At 45.5% G+C, this 15,058-nt stretch overlaps 1 protein-coding gene and 1 long non-coding RNA gene across 7 annotated transcripts in view; one reads left to right on the top strand and one right to left on the bottom strand.

Moving 5' to 3' along the window:
* Window positions 1–15,058, top strand: part of ASTN2 (astrotactin 2) — a 672,988-nt gene that overhangs the window by 515,870 nt on the left and 142,060 nt on the right. For 5 of the 6 annotated variants that reach the window (XM_082208795.1, XM_082208797.1, XM_082208799.1 and 2 more), the window contains one exon: window positions 3,010–3,275. In XM_082208795.1, coding sequence (XP_082064921.1) covers window positions 3,010–3,275 — 266 coding nt within the window. Of the gene's footprint in view, window positions 1–46; window positions 151–3,009; window positions 3,276–15,058 lie in introns of those variants that run through there. The other variant, XM_082208800.1, reaches the window with a different exon arrangement.
* Window positions 1–15,058, bottom strand: part of LOC309524411 — a 409,164-nt gene that overhangs the window by 392,874 nt on the left and 1,232 nt on the right. The gene's annotated exons all lie outside the window — the stretch shown is intronic.

The raw sequence follows: 15,058 nt of genomic DNA, 5'->3' as shown, positions 1-15,058 counted from the left end.
CGAAGCTTCATGGGAGTTGAAGTCTTCAAGGGAGGTCTTCTTTCCTCCGCCTCCAGAAGGAGTTTTGGGACTGAAGAGTTCGAATCCGCGGAATACCCTAGGCGGATAATTGTTTCAGGCATTATTATTATTAATAATTATTATTATAATGTAATAATATATTATTAATAATAATAATTGTAATAATAATATAATTATAATTTATTATTAATTTTAATATTAATAAATAACAATAATAAAAATAATGGCAGCAATAATGGAGATTGAGAGTCATCCAGCTTTAATGCGACTTTAGGGCTTTAAAACCCACACACAACAACAACTTTGTTTTTCTTGGGGAGAGTAAAAAGTGTTTGCTGTACTCGGTGGTTGGTGGGGGGGGGTTAGATCAATTTTGTTTTGCAGAACTCCCCCCCCCCCAAGTTGTGTCTGAATCCCCACAAAGTCATATTGCTCACTGCATGACCTTTGACCATGGGTAGGTAAACTAAGGCCCAGGGGCCAAATCTGGCCCAATTGCCTTCTAAATCTGGCCCATGGACGGTCCTGGAATCAGCATGTTTTTACATGAGTAGAATGTGTCGCATTATTTGAAATGCATCTCTGCGTTATTTGTGGAGCATAGGAATTCGTTCTTCTTCTTTTTCAAAATATAGTCTGGCCCCCCACAAGGTCTGAGGGGCAGTGGACCAACCCCCTGCCTTGGACCAACCATAGAGTCTCAGCCTATGTTACCACACTTGGTTGTTGTGAGGGTAATATGTGGGGTGGGGTGGTGGTTGTGGAGAACCATGTACGTCACCTTGAGCTCTTTGTAGAAAAAGTAGGATAGAAATGTAATAATAAACCAAACTCTTAGAACTGTGTCCAATGTTCATCCCACTCATTGGACCCTTTGAAAGTAATGGGCATGACTAACTTGGATAGATTAATCTCAGTGTGTTGTATCAAATGTTAGTTCTACCCAGAATAGACCCATTGAGATTAATGCACAAGTCTGACTTAGGTCCATTTATGTTAATAGGTTCTGTTCTTAGTAGTGGAACTTAGTTGGGCACAACCCTTTACTTCTACGCCACTGTTTGTTACATATTCATTTGATGGATGCATTGCCTTAATCTTCCAAGTGCAGCATTTTTCCTTATGCTTCAGGTATCTATGTTTTGTCTGGTTTTTAGCATCATGTATACATTTATTCACTTAAATCTCCTTTTGACCTCCTTGTTGTTGTTTAAACCTTTTTTTGCAAAGAAATTGCTTCATATAAGAAAGTGGAGGTGAGATGATTTTGTCACTGATTTCCAGCCAGTCAGAGCTGCCATGTAGACATAGCACTCATTTCGCCTTAAGCTGAACCCAGAAAATAAGATTGCTTGTCTCGGCTAAATGCAGCGAGTGTCCTTTCACAGCACCCACCTCCTCAAATTGTCTACCTCAATTGTCTTGAGAATAGAAATGCAATAACAGAAGCGCTCTTTTTGCCTTGCTATGAGATGCCTTTTGCCACTGCAATAAGGGCTCACCAAATATTTGAGCTGGATGCTGTTTCCTCATTAAATAAGGGAGTTGCATAAGTTTAGCCTGTTTTGGACCCTGGATCTCTGCAGAGGGCTTCTGCTTTCGGACACAATTGCTTTTCTTGAGACTGCAAACAATGCCACCTCGAGATCTCTGAGAAGGAAATTATTTTTGTCTGTCTTCCTCTCCCCTCATGCACCATATACAACCCACTTCCCTTCACCAGAAGTTACAACTCTATAACTCCACTGGAGGGCAGCAGAAAATTACATAAACCAGTTTTTAAAGCACAGCATGCGCTCCCTGAAAAGTTCAAGATTTAGGCAAGGATGGTGTGTGTGTGTGTGTGTGTGTGTGTGTGATGTGTGTGTCTAGTCTCCAAGCAGTCTGAGATATTGGGGTGCCATCACATGCCCTGTGGTTACTTGGAATGAAGGTTGCTGGAGACTGGTTTCTTTGTGATAAATATGGTTTTATTTACACACACACACATATACATAGGTTGAGTGTAAGATAGAGGGTCTCAGGGCAGGAGCACCCCAACAGATCTTTCTCCCTCATTCAGTTTTCGGGGGGGGGGGGGTCGGGTCAGGTACCAAAGCCATAGCATTGGTTTCAGTACAGAACATTCCAGGCTACTTGCTCAGAACCTTTTCTGGGAAACAGGAGGTGCCCACCTAAGTTGGTACAACCAATTAATGGTGAAGAGGATTCTTTGGCTAATGTGGCTGGTGCCCTTGTAATTCCCTTCATTGGCCAACACTTAATCCCTGTCTATTCTTCCCCAGCTCTCTAATTCAGGACTTGCCATGGTGGCTCAAATGCAGATAGTTGGCAATTTAATTTCAAGACAGCTTAAAAGGTGTTGAGAGCTGGGAAGATAATCCCCTCCACACATACACACAGATCAACCATATTTTACTTTCGATTAATGAATGTTCAAACTACATCCTCATACAACTATTATTTGCAACCGTACAAACCATTTAGAACACTCACTTCATCAATGAGCTGTTTCCACCCTCTGTGCTGGATGGGGCGTGTGCTTGTTGGGTACACAGTTGAAGACTTAATTGTGAACTTAGAGGGTAAGTTATGACAGCTCTGTCATATCAGCCTATCTGGGAGAACTCTGAAATTTGCAGTATTAGAAGAAGAAATATATATTTAGAGGATAGATCCTCAACAGCAGCCCAGTGAGAACAGCATATTCTGTGGCCACATAATTCTGTGAGGCATTTGTATGGGGTGGGGGGTTAAGCCCAGAAACCTGGAGTGGGGGGGGGGATGAATGAATAGGATGAATGCTGAAAAGAGGCATGGGTGGCTAAAATTCTGAACGGGAGCACTCCACAATGCACTATTTTGTTGCAGGTACCACTTTTTTAATATATATACTCTAAAATAATTTACTTGGGACTGAACTTTAGTGTTTTACTTTTGTTCCCCCCACCCTCCATCCCACCTCTCCCTGCTCTGTTCCAAAACCAGAAACAACTGAACTAGGTAACAAGAAGGAACTGAAGTCCATGCCATTCATCACCTACCTCTCGGGCCTGTTGTCCGCCCAGATGCTGTCAGATGACCAGCTGATATCGGGTGTGGAGATCCGCTGTGAAGAAAAGGGTCGCTGCCCCTCTACTTGCCACTTATGTCGACGCCCAGGCAAAGAACAGCTGAGTCCTACACCTGTGCTCCTTGAAATCAACCATGTGGTCCCTCTGTACACGCTGATCCAGAACAATGAGACCCGGGAGGTGAGTGGAGCAAGAGATGAAACTGGGGAAGTTGGCCAATTAGGGCAAATGGGGCACTGCCCTACCAGCCTCAGTCTGCCCTTGGCCGGCATATGATAAAGGGTAGAACATTCAATTTTCACACACCAGCTGCTCAAACTATATTAAAACACCTTCCTGTTGGGGGGCAGCAACTCCTATAATTCACCTTTCATCACGTCTTTGTAAATACACTTGAAGTGCTATTGTTTCCGTGCCTTAGGCCTGTCTTGCTCACCAAGTTCCCTTTCTCTTCAGCCAGTGCAAAACATATGGTCTGGTGTCCCTCTCAGCCACTGGTGGCATATTATAATGGATGTAAAGATACCTGAGCCCTGCTTTTCCTTTAGAACACATTGCTTATACCTGTGAACCTCTCAGTGCTAGCACCGTGGGGCTTGGCAGAAAGTATGCTGGCACAGTTCGTAGCAGTGTTCTGGTATAGTAACCCTGCAGTGAATTTGACTTTGTCCATCAAAGCCATGGAACACACACTTTCAACATACTCAGCGCAGATTATTTCATCAATAAAAACGTCATCAATTTATTTTTTGCTTTCTTAGAAGAGTGCTAAACTCACTGCTTTCCTTTTTTTCTTCACACAAACAAATGAAAAAGATAGCAAGAGAGAGAAAACTTCAGCTGAGTATGAGAGGCAGAGGAGATCCTATTAGTGAGCCAGCCCAGAGAAACCCATTTCAACTTTGCTCACTAAACTCTAGCGTCTCCTAGTCACGCCTTTAAGATTCATCAGACCAGTAATAGGCCTCCTCCACTGAGAAGCCCTCTGAAAAACCTTGTTGGTTACCAACGTGTTTCTGCAGACAATGTGCCTGGCAGAGAAAACTGAGCCCGAACATCCTAGTGATTGTAGAGCAGACTGAACACAACAGCCAATCTGACTTTGGCTGTACTTTGGCTCCACTTGACTGAAGGAACAACTTGTGTAGTATTTTTTGCTGCTTTGTTGTGGAATATTTAAAAAAAGAATGATGTAAGGCCAAAGATAATAGACTTGTCTCAACCCAAAGGATTTTCAGACAATCAGTAGATCAACATGTATTTTAGTTCTATTGAGATTTTGGTGGAGCTGGCAGCATTGGAATAAGTTCAGGGCATAAAGTTTTACCTGGAGGTCTGGTGTGCCTCAACCTACCTCATTCAGTCTGCTTGGCCTAGTAGCTGCTTGACTTTGTCCAAGAGTCTCTCTGAAGCTTGTGCTGTGAATTTAGAGGAAGAAAGAGTTGAGAATTGACTGCAAATTTCTATGGTAAGAACTTAGCAGAACCAGGGCTGAAAGGTGGAGCAAGGAGACACTTGAAGGCAAAGGAGAACAGCAGCTGGTGGGCCATGTGGGCATACTAGAAGAAGTACTGCATTGATTCCAGTGGTGTGCTCACACCGTCCTGACTTCACCGCCATCCAGTCATACCCTGGCAGTGGCAGTTATGCCAGTGTCAGGAGGGTGTCTCTGCAGCCCTGCTCTACCATTCTGGCTGCTCCTGGTTGTGAGGCTGCATGACAAACAGGCAAAAAGATTGATGGTGAGCAGAGAAAGGAGATTCATGTCAACATATTTTTTTTTAATGATACCTGAGCAGCAAACACCAGGGAGTTTGCGTAGAATGGCATCTCAAAATCTTCTATAAGGTGCTCATGTTCCTCCCCTCAGAGATGGTATCTCTGTTGTGTGCTTAAATCAGAGCCAAGTTCCTTCTCCTTCAATTCTCTTTTTAGCTAGAGTTGAAGAGGAAGTGTTTGACTCTCTTCTTAACTGATAGATAGATGGCCATTTTAACTTTATTTGCTCTCTTTGATCCTCACTTGCTCTCAGTGCTGCATTGTGGCATGCAAGCACTTATTTCTTCTCTGAGCTGGCTCTTAGCGCCATAGAGACTTTAGGAAGCTGCTTCATAACAAGTTAGATTGGGCCCTTCTAACCCAACAGCATCTCCTCTGGCCCTCAACAGCTCTCTGGGGCCTTCTGCATCGTCTGCAATCTGTTTAACTGAAGGTACCAGGGATCAATCAGGGGCACTTTTCTGTGACTGAAGCACATGACCTACCACTGAGCTTTGATCCCTCGCCATATCTTTGTAAACCTTTGTAAGTCAGTAGTAGATAGGTAGCCGTGTTGGTCTGCCATAGTCAAAATAAAAAAATTCCTTCCAGTAGCACCTTAAAGACCAACTAAATTAGTTCTTGGTATGAGCTTTCGTGTGCATGCACACTTCTTCAGATACACTGAAGAAGTAGTGTATCTGAAGAAGTGTGCATGCACACGAAAGCTCATACCAAGAACTAACTTAGTTGGTCTTTAAGGTGCTACTGGAAGGAATTTTTTTATTTTGACTTTGTAAGTCAGGCTCCTTGAGTAAGGAAGTTTTGATTTCCCTTTTGGCAGTGGCCTTTTCTAGCTATGCCAGACATTTGGAAGCCTAAAACTAACAGCAATTCTTTGCATCATTCAAATCCCCACCAGCAGCCATATAGACTGCTTCTCTCTCACAACATCCCTGCTGTACAGTAAAATTGCTGTCAAGCAGAGGCCAATGGAATGTGCCCAACTGGCCACTGGAGGTCAGTGTAAGTCTAACAGGTGCAGGTGAACTTTCCTTGGTGACTTCCTTCTTGAGCTTAGCTACTTGGCTCCTCTTCTTCCTTACTTCAAAACACTGAAAGAGCTTACATGTTAATTATATGTAGATTTATTTCCTCTCCCCCACCGTTCTTCATCTCGCCTCTCCCTCCCACAAACCAGGCTGTTGTTTCTCCATCCAAAAATGATAGCCCTGTTTAAAGTAACTTATTAGCACTGTAGCCTGCACTTGATTAAGGTGCTTGGAACACACCAGCTTGCAACAGCTGTGGGTGGGATGGGCGAACTGAAGGTCTGGAAGTAATCACAGGTAGTGAAGGTATGGCCACCATTCAGGCCAAGCTGATCCACTGTCCTTTACCCCATGGCAGTGGTGTAGTGGGGGGCTGAGGGGGCTGTCACCCCAGGTGCAGTTTTTAGGGGGGCGCATCACAGCACCCTGCCCCATCATGGGCTATTGCATCCTTCTCAGCACCCTCCAGCTGGGGGGAGGGCAATTGAGAAGGACGCAACAGACTTGCCCCATGGCCCCCCTGCGAACCCAGTGCTGCTTTTGTGAGCGGTGCTGCTTACAGAGAGGCTGCTATGAGCTGTTGCGTCCTTGTCACGGCACTCTGCAGCTGGCTCTCGGGCCAGGGCGCTTGTCTGTTGTGTCCTTCTCAGCCGCCCCCCAGCTGAGGGCACTGTGAGAAGGAAGCAACAACTCAAGGCACCCTCCCTGAGAGCCCAGCACTGCTAGCAAGAGTAGCACTGGGCTTGCAGGGGCCAGGGTGCATGACTGTTCACGGCGGCCTGCAAGCCCAGCATCATTTTTGCACCGGCTCCCGCCCCCGTGACATGGCCTAGCAGGCCACTGCCCCTTCGGCCACTGCCTCCCACTGCCATGACATGACCTTGTAGCCTGCCACTGTTTCTGCTACCACCTCCCGTCGCTGGGGCAAGGCCTTGCAGGCCACCACTTCTTGTGCTTCTGCCATGAAGCCTTGCAGGTTGCTGCTGCTACTGCCACCACCTGCTGTGGCCATGGTGAGGCCTGCAAGGTTGCCAATGGTTTTGCTGCCACTGCCAGGCTGCTGCCACTTCTGCCTTCTGGCAGGCCTGCTGGCGGTCCCAGATTATTTATCTTCACTATAACTCGTCACTTTCCTTTTAATTGTCCTGAATACCACCATTTGGTAGCTAAGACAAAAAACCAAAAGTCCTGTTTGGATGCATTTTGGTTTGTCTGCTGATGAAAGTGACTGTGTGGTGATTGATAATATCGTCATTTATCAGTTTTAGACCCTTAAGTAGTAGCAGTTGCCAGGACATTACCCTGTTCACCTCTGCATAGTTCCATCCTTATTTCAGACATCACAATATATTGGTATATCACAATGTTTAGCTGGTGATATATCATGATGTTGAAAACCAGATATTGTCCAGCCCTAGCACCTATGGCAGTTTTATCAATATATGAGAACCAGAAGCACCTCATTTTAACACACACACACACACACAGAGAGAGAGAGAGAGAGAGAGAGAGAGAGACTTATAATAATAATAATCAAAATAAATAAATTAAAATTGTCCAGTGGCACCTTGGAGACCAACTAAGTTTGTTCTGGGTATAAGCTTTTGTGTGCATGTGCACTTCTTCAGATACACACTTCTTCAGATGCAACAAAAGCTTATACCCAGAACAAACTTAGCAGGTCTCTAAGGTGCCACTGGACAATTTATTTATTTATTTTGACTGCATCAGACCAACATGGTTACCTACCTGAATCTAATAATAATAATAATAATAATAATAATAATAATAATAATAATAATAATAATAATTATTATTATTATTATTATTTATTATTTGTACCCCGCCCATCTGGCTGGGTTTCCCCAGCCACTCTGGGCGGCTTCCATAGAAATCAAAAATACACTAAAATATCACAGATTAAAAACTTCCCTGAACAGGGCTGCCGTAAGATGTCTTCTGAATGTCAGGTAGTTATTTATCACTTTGACATCTGATGGGAGGGCGTTCCACAGGGCGGGCGCCATTACCAAGAAGGCCCTCTGCCTGGTTCCCTGTAGCTTTGCTTCTCACAGTGAGGCAACCGCCAGAAGGCCCTCGATGCTGGACCTCAGCGTCCGGGCAGAACGATGGGGGTGGAGACGCTCCTTCAGGTATATTGTGCTCGGAAATGTACTGAGAAACGTAATAGTAGTAGTAGTAGTAATGATCTTGCAGCCCAGACACAACTTCCAGTCCCACTTTGTCCGAGGAAGGTGCCTTGACATACATTCCATATCTCCTTAGGACAACCACTTCATCTGAACTAACTTTTATGACATCTGGAAGGAAAGATGGTTGTGCTGGCAGTGCAAATCCTGCTTAAAAGCTCCACTGGAGACTTGCTTTCCTGCAAAAACTGGAGACTTGCTTCCCTGCAACTGGGCTGGAACACTGCCCAGCTGCTGCAATGGAACATCTGAAGGAAGTGTGCAGAGGCACTTATGTTCCCTTTGCACAGAGGTGAGGAACATTTTTCCAGCCCAAGAGCCACATTCCCTTCTGGGCAGCCTTCTGAGGTCCACATGCCAGTGGCACGTGGAACTAGAGACAAAGGCGAGTGTAGCAACAAGTGTAATCCTTCCCTTTGTACAATAGACTAGTTTCTGCACAGACAATCCTGTCCTCCATCCAGGCAAGCAAGAGGCATTATCAGAGTTCAAGGGCACACATCTAGCCGTGCAAGAAGCACCTAGGGCAGGGGTCTGCAACCCGCGGCTCCGGAGCCGCATGTGGCTCTTTTACACCTTTGCCGCGGCTCCGGGGCAGATACTAGCGAGGGGAGGAGGCGCATTGTGCGCCCCAACACTCCCCACTGTGGCGGGCGCTGTACTGGCTGTGACATCGCATGGGGGCGGTGTGTGCGTTAGTCATGCACCGTCCCGACGTCACCTTCCCGCCCACTGTCAGATCGGACATTAAGGTAAACAATATATGCAGTGTTATATTTGTTTTAAATGTCGCAATGGTTTTGCGGCTCCCAGGTTTTTTTTCTTCGGAAACGGGTCCAAGTGGCTCTTTTTGTCTTAAAGGTTGCAGACCCCTGACCTAGGGTGTGAAGTGCAACTGGTGGTGGCTTGGGAAGAATTCTAAGGTCAAGTCCGAGAGGCCTGGGGACTGCATTCAGCTCCCAGCCAGAGGCTCACCAGCAGTGCTTTTCTTCTAGAAAGAAAGGTGCAAGTACTCACCATGAAGTTGTTACAGTGGGTGCCACACTTTTAACCAGTGCTTTTCTTCTAGTACAAATGGTGCCGGTACTGTGTACCCTTGCGTACACCCCTCCCAAATAAAAGCACTGGTCACCACCACCCCTTGGCTTCCTACTCCAGAAAACAGGCCTGGGGCACCTGTGGTTTCCCCAATCCCCTCCTCTTACCCTCTGGAATTAATCTGCTGCATTAATTAGGAGGGGGTCTGGTCTGTGGAGGGCGATGCTTCTCTCCCTGGCAGCACAGCTTGAAGAGAACTGTTCCCAGCCCTTGAGACAGAAGCCAGCTCCTAGAATAAACCAACCAGACACTGACTGATTAGTCCCTGCAGAAAACACCCCAGCCCTGTCCTGAGTAGGGGGACTGCAGGAGGTGGGGAGTAGAAGCAGCATGCTTGTGGTGTGTGGAACGGAGTCCAGAAGGGACAAGTCGGGTGTAGCAGACGGTGTGGCAGGTTTTTGTGCTGCAGGATGGAAGGCAAAAGCACACTTGAGTTACACCCTAGGCAAAAAAAAAAAGAGGGGGGGAGTGCCCTTATTTTGTGGGAAGAGGAGCAGGGGTTTGCCAGCAGACAATGGGTAAACATTAAGGACAGTGATCAGTGTAGTCGTAGGGCCTCTCCTGACATCATGTTTTCCTTTTCCAGAGCACTTTTGGAACAGTTCCTGTGGAGAAATGCATGCACAAAACTTTATGTGGGGATGGAAAATCCCCACATATTTCTTTCCCTTTTTCTTTTCTTTTTCCCTCTCCTCCTCCTTCTCTCCCTGCCCCCTCCAACTTTTCTTCGTGAAAGATCCATGAGCAGGAAATTGCAGGACTCCTTGTTTGCTACTTATGGATCTTACCTGGAAAATCCACTTTAATATTCCATTCTGGCATGTGGTTTTCCACATGGAGGGTGGGGACCATGTTTGGCTTGGTGAAGCTGCTATGTGGAGACTGTTGTTTCTCACCCATTAGCCATGGCTGCAGCCACCCTTCTCCTCCCTCCCTCCCACCAGTTCTTATGGAGCAATCCGAATTTAAGGAAGCCAGCATAATTCATGCCTGGGTAGATTGTGCTGGGGCTATTTACCCCCATTCCAAACTCAGTTCAGGGGCAGTTCTGCTGCCAGCTGAACTGACCCGAGCCTGGCAGAAGAAAAACAAACCTTTAAAATAGAGTCTGACGTACTTTTTTTTTGCCTTTGCAACTTCCATGGCATTGTAGGTTATGTGACTGAGCTGAATGGAGTTCGGGCTCTGGGGGGGAGGGGAGTTTTCAAGCTGTACATTTGGAGCTTCAGTAAGAGGCAGAGTGGGCTCACACATGAGGCAAGGTGAGGCAACCGGCTCAGATGACAGGATCCACAGAGGCAGCAGATCTGGCTTCCAAGGAATGCATTGCCTGGCACTGCCACCACTGCTGCAGTGGCAGCAACAATTGCAGCACACTCCTTGGAGGTTGGATCCGGTGTCTCCTCAGCAGCCCCCCATGTCACCTCTTGGCAAATAGGAGATGCTGCTGGTCTCTTCCAGTGGGAGCCAGTGTGGTGTAGTGGTTAAGAGCGGTGGACTCGTAATCTGGTGAACCGGGTTCGCGTCTCCGCTCCTCCACCTGCAGCTGCTGGGTGACCTTGGGCTAGTCACACTTCTCTGAAGTCTCTCAGCCCCACTCACCTCACAGAGTGTTTGTTGTGGGGGAGGAAGGGAAAGGAGAATGTTAGCCGCTTTGAGACTCCTTAGGGTAGTGATAAAGCGGGATATTAAATCCAAACTCCTCCTCCTCCTCCTCCTCCTCTTCTTCTTCTTCTTCTTCTTCTTCTTCTTCTTCTTCTTCTTCTTCTTCTTCTTCTTCCCACCCTTCCTCCCAATATAGATTTCTCTCCCCACCCCACCACTGCTTTATCCTAAGTGTGGCTCTTCACTCATCCCTGGGATGGGCATTTTCTGGTTTGCCTCAGGTACCAACATTTCTTGGGCCACCCTGGTGACAAACAAATGGGACAGTCACTTCTTCGGCTGCTTTTCTCCTCACTCTCCTGTTTTCAGCCAATCTCATTTTTTCTTGTCCCGCCAGGGCATGAGAGGCTGGTTGGGGCAGGCTTTTCTCAGAGACCAGAACCATTTCTTTCCCTTGCTGTTCATTACGGGAGCAGAGCGTTCTTCAGCCATAGCGTCAGAACTTATGAGATCCTGCAAACCAGGATCCCCACTACTGTTGCTCCCTGTAGTTGATTACAGTTATGTACCCCTCTTGCATTTGTCTGGGGTTCTAAACGGGATGTTATGCAAGTCGGAATGGATACTTATAACACACACACACAGACCACAATTCTGAGTTGGGCAACCACCACACCAGTAGCCCCTTGGTTTGTTTGTTTTAATCAATTTATGTTAAAAGTTTTCAACAAAAAATACAATAAAAGCCTAATTGACGTAGAGAAAAGAAAAAAGAAAGAACAAGAAAAGAAAGAAAAGAGAGAAAAAAATAGAAAGTGAAAGCAAGGCCCTCTACATTATATCTTAGCCCTTACCAGTGGTACCTCGGGTTAAGAACTTAATTCGTTCTGGAGGTCCGTTCTTAACCTGAAACTGTTCTTAATCTGAAGCACCACTTTAGCTAATGGGGCCTCCCACTGCCACCGTGCCACCAGAGCACGATTTCTGTTCTCATCCTGAAGCAAAGTTCTTAACCTGAGGTACTATTTCTGGGTTAGCGGAGTCTGTAACCTGAAGCGTCTGTAACTCGAGGTACCACTGTATTCCACACACAGAAGAGTGAACCCTCCCAGCTCCCACCTGGGAGCTTCCCCATCTTCCCTCCAGCCTCCCACCCTGGGGGATCCTTTCTACTCTGCCCCTTACATGTCCCCTTGTCTTCCATCTATCAACTTCCGGTGTCTCCTTCATTAATCCAAATTCGGGAACTTCAAAAAGCAAAGCATAAATATAGATAGAACAGAAAGAAAACAAGTATTAGATATCATAGAAAGATAAGAAGAGAAAGAAAAAGAAAATAAAGAAAAAGAAAAAAGGCTTCCAATTCTCTGTCTGCTAATTATGACAATTATCCAAAATATTCAAAGTATTCACTCCAGGATATCATCTATCTGTATTGTCCAGATATTTCTCAATCTGCTAGGTCTTGTTTTCTATATCTTCCATTCCAGACATCTCAAATTCTGCCCTTTCCACTCAAAAACTCCAAAAGTAACTCTTCAATGATTATTATCACTAAATGTCCAAAATAGTCGTTCTCTGGTCCAATATGATGAATTTCTCCCCAAAAGTTTTGACAAATCTTAAAAATGTAATAGTCCATTCTTATTTGTGTTTTGTATCTTCATTAATTCATACTCAGTTCCATATATTCCAAGCCCATTTCCTGTTGGCCATGCGTTTTCCTGATCTAAAGGGAAAAGGAAATATCCTTCCATGGTTCCATTCTTTTTCTAGACCAGTTATCAAGAGCTTAGAGGCATTTCCCCCCTGTTTTCACTTCAGTTTGTACACAAGGCCCTTTCTTTCTCAGCTCCATCTCTGCCATCTCTTCTCCATTCATCTCTTCTGGCATTACAGCAGCATCCTTTGTCTGTTTAATGCTCCAGATAGCTGTATGGATATCCACTCCAATTCATTGTCCGCTGTTACCCATTTTGTCTGCTTGTTAGCCACATCTTTTTCCACAGGTCCTGTGCATTCTCTAGTCTGATGTATCTTTGATCCAATCTCTTTTAATGTTCTACACATCTCAGCTCTTAATTCTGTCAGCTGTTCATCTAGTAGTTATTGCATGATACCAATGATTAATGAGGCATTCAGTGTTGTCTTTCCCATGTTGGTTTCCATTAATCTCCCCCTTGGCAGTCTCTGCTTCCAGGAACTTGTGCGCATTCCTTTCTCACACAGATAAGGTTCCGTTTAGTATTCACAGCTAATACAGCACATACAAGACGCAGACTTAGTGGCAGTATAAAATGAAGATTTAAAACAGACTTAACTCTTATCAGTTGTATTCTTTTAGAGTCATCAGTAATTAAGCTTTTTTTTGGTCAATTATTTTTATTAATTTTCCAATTTTAACCCAAGTATACAAATACCAATTAATTCCAAATTAATACAATTTCATCAAAGTGGTTTCCTGCATGCTGTGCTTGATGCGTCCATTATGATTTGATATTACTGTGTTTCATATTTTTATTAACTTCTAGTTATATTCCATTTAACAAATTAATCACTTAGACAACAGCTGAATTCTTAATGATTTCTATTCTGTTACTTAACCTTTCATAGAACTTCAAGTGAAGAATGCTAATTGTTTCCCCCCCCCCAGTCTGTGTGTAACAATATAATATGTACAATTGTTGGTTTCATTGCCCTTGTATGCTGCCACGTCCTTGAGCTTCTCTTGCTGCTGTTGTTTCTTTCCCAGTGTAATTCAGGGTGGAGCTATGATCTCATGGTTAGCTCCTACTTGCTCGCTTTAGCTCCATCCCATAATGCTCAGGCAGTTCCATATAAACAACAGTCCACTCCTTACCTCTGATTGGTTGAAATCTAGAAGATTTGCCATTCCCTCTTCAATCTGGGAAGGGGGAGCTGTTTCAAACATATCTGCTGATGATCTGGCAGCACTTTCCTTTTGATTTATCAGCATCCTAGGAGCCCCTGTGCCCCTTTTCATCCACAGCCACTAGAATCCTTTCATCTTTACGGTTGCATTTTAGTTTTGGCCAGTATTCTTCCTCTTAGGTTATGTCTCAACTCCTTTTAGTCTCTTTTCTTTTTCCATTGTTCGGGGGGGGTCAGCTCTAGTTTCTCACCGTGATCCATTTAAACAATAGAGCTCCTCCACCTTCATTCCCTTTAAACCACACGCAGCTTCAACTCTCTCTTTTAAATCTCAATATTACACCATCCAGCAATCAATCCTCACTTGTATATCCTTAAAACTTGCAATTGGAGAGGGTTGCCAAATCATAAATGTAGAAACTACCATAATATAAACAATAGGGCTTCCCTTTCCACCAGCCACCTCCAAAACAGAATAAAATCTTTTCTCAATCTCAAACCTCAGATTGGTGTAGCTGGATAGTCCACAGTTCTGGTAATCACATCTCCTCTGGCATGTGCCTTGCTTTATGCCAATTAAAGGTAAAGGTAAAGGTACCCCTGCCCGAACGGGCCAGTCTTGACAGACTCTGGGGTTTGTGCGCCCATCTCACATCTATTGGCCGGGGGCCAGCGCTGTCCGGAGACACTTCCGGGTCACGTGGCCAGCGTGACAAAGCTGCATCTGGCGAGCCAGCGCAGCACACCGAACGCCGTTTACCTTCCCGCTGGTAAGCGGTACCTATTTATCTACTTGCACCCGGGGGTGCTTTCGAACTGCTAGGTTGGCAGGCGCTGGGACCGAACGACGGGAGCGCACCCCGCCGCGGGGATTCGAACTGCCGACCTTTCGATCGGCAAGCCCTAGGCGCTGAGGCTTTAACCCACAGCGCCACCCGCGTCCCTTATGCCAATTAAGATCCAATAATTAGGAGAACCTCTGCTTCTGAATGGCAGTATGGGGGGCTTGTGTCACCTCTGCTTCTGAATGGCAGTATGGGGGGCTTACCCAGCACCTCCGCCTGCCCCTACGTTCCAGTAACAGAGGAGGCAGGTGGGGACTTTCGCTCCACTGCTTTTCACTGCCGTTGATCGAGAGGGACCAGTATACAGTAGGTATACATTTGGTGCACCCCCCCCCCCGAATTTGTTGCATGGGTGCACCACACCTCTTGCACCCTTGGGTAAAGACGGCCCTGTTCAATGCAACTAATGTGTCCATAATGGAGAGTCTTCATTTATTCCAATGTATTATATCCATATTTAGAGCTTTCCAAACCGTACTATAATTAAACCGATACAACTTGTT

Source organism: Podarcis vaucheri (assembly GCF_965113315.1).
Source record: "Podarcis vaucheri genome assembly, chromosome: Z".
NCBI lineage: Eukaryota > Metazoa > Chordata > Lepidosauria > Squamata > Lacertidae > Podarcis > Podarcis vaucheri.
The sequence above is the reverse complement of the archived record's forward strand: the minus strand, read 5'-3'. Positions and strand labels throughout refer to the sequence as shown.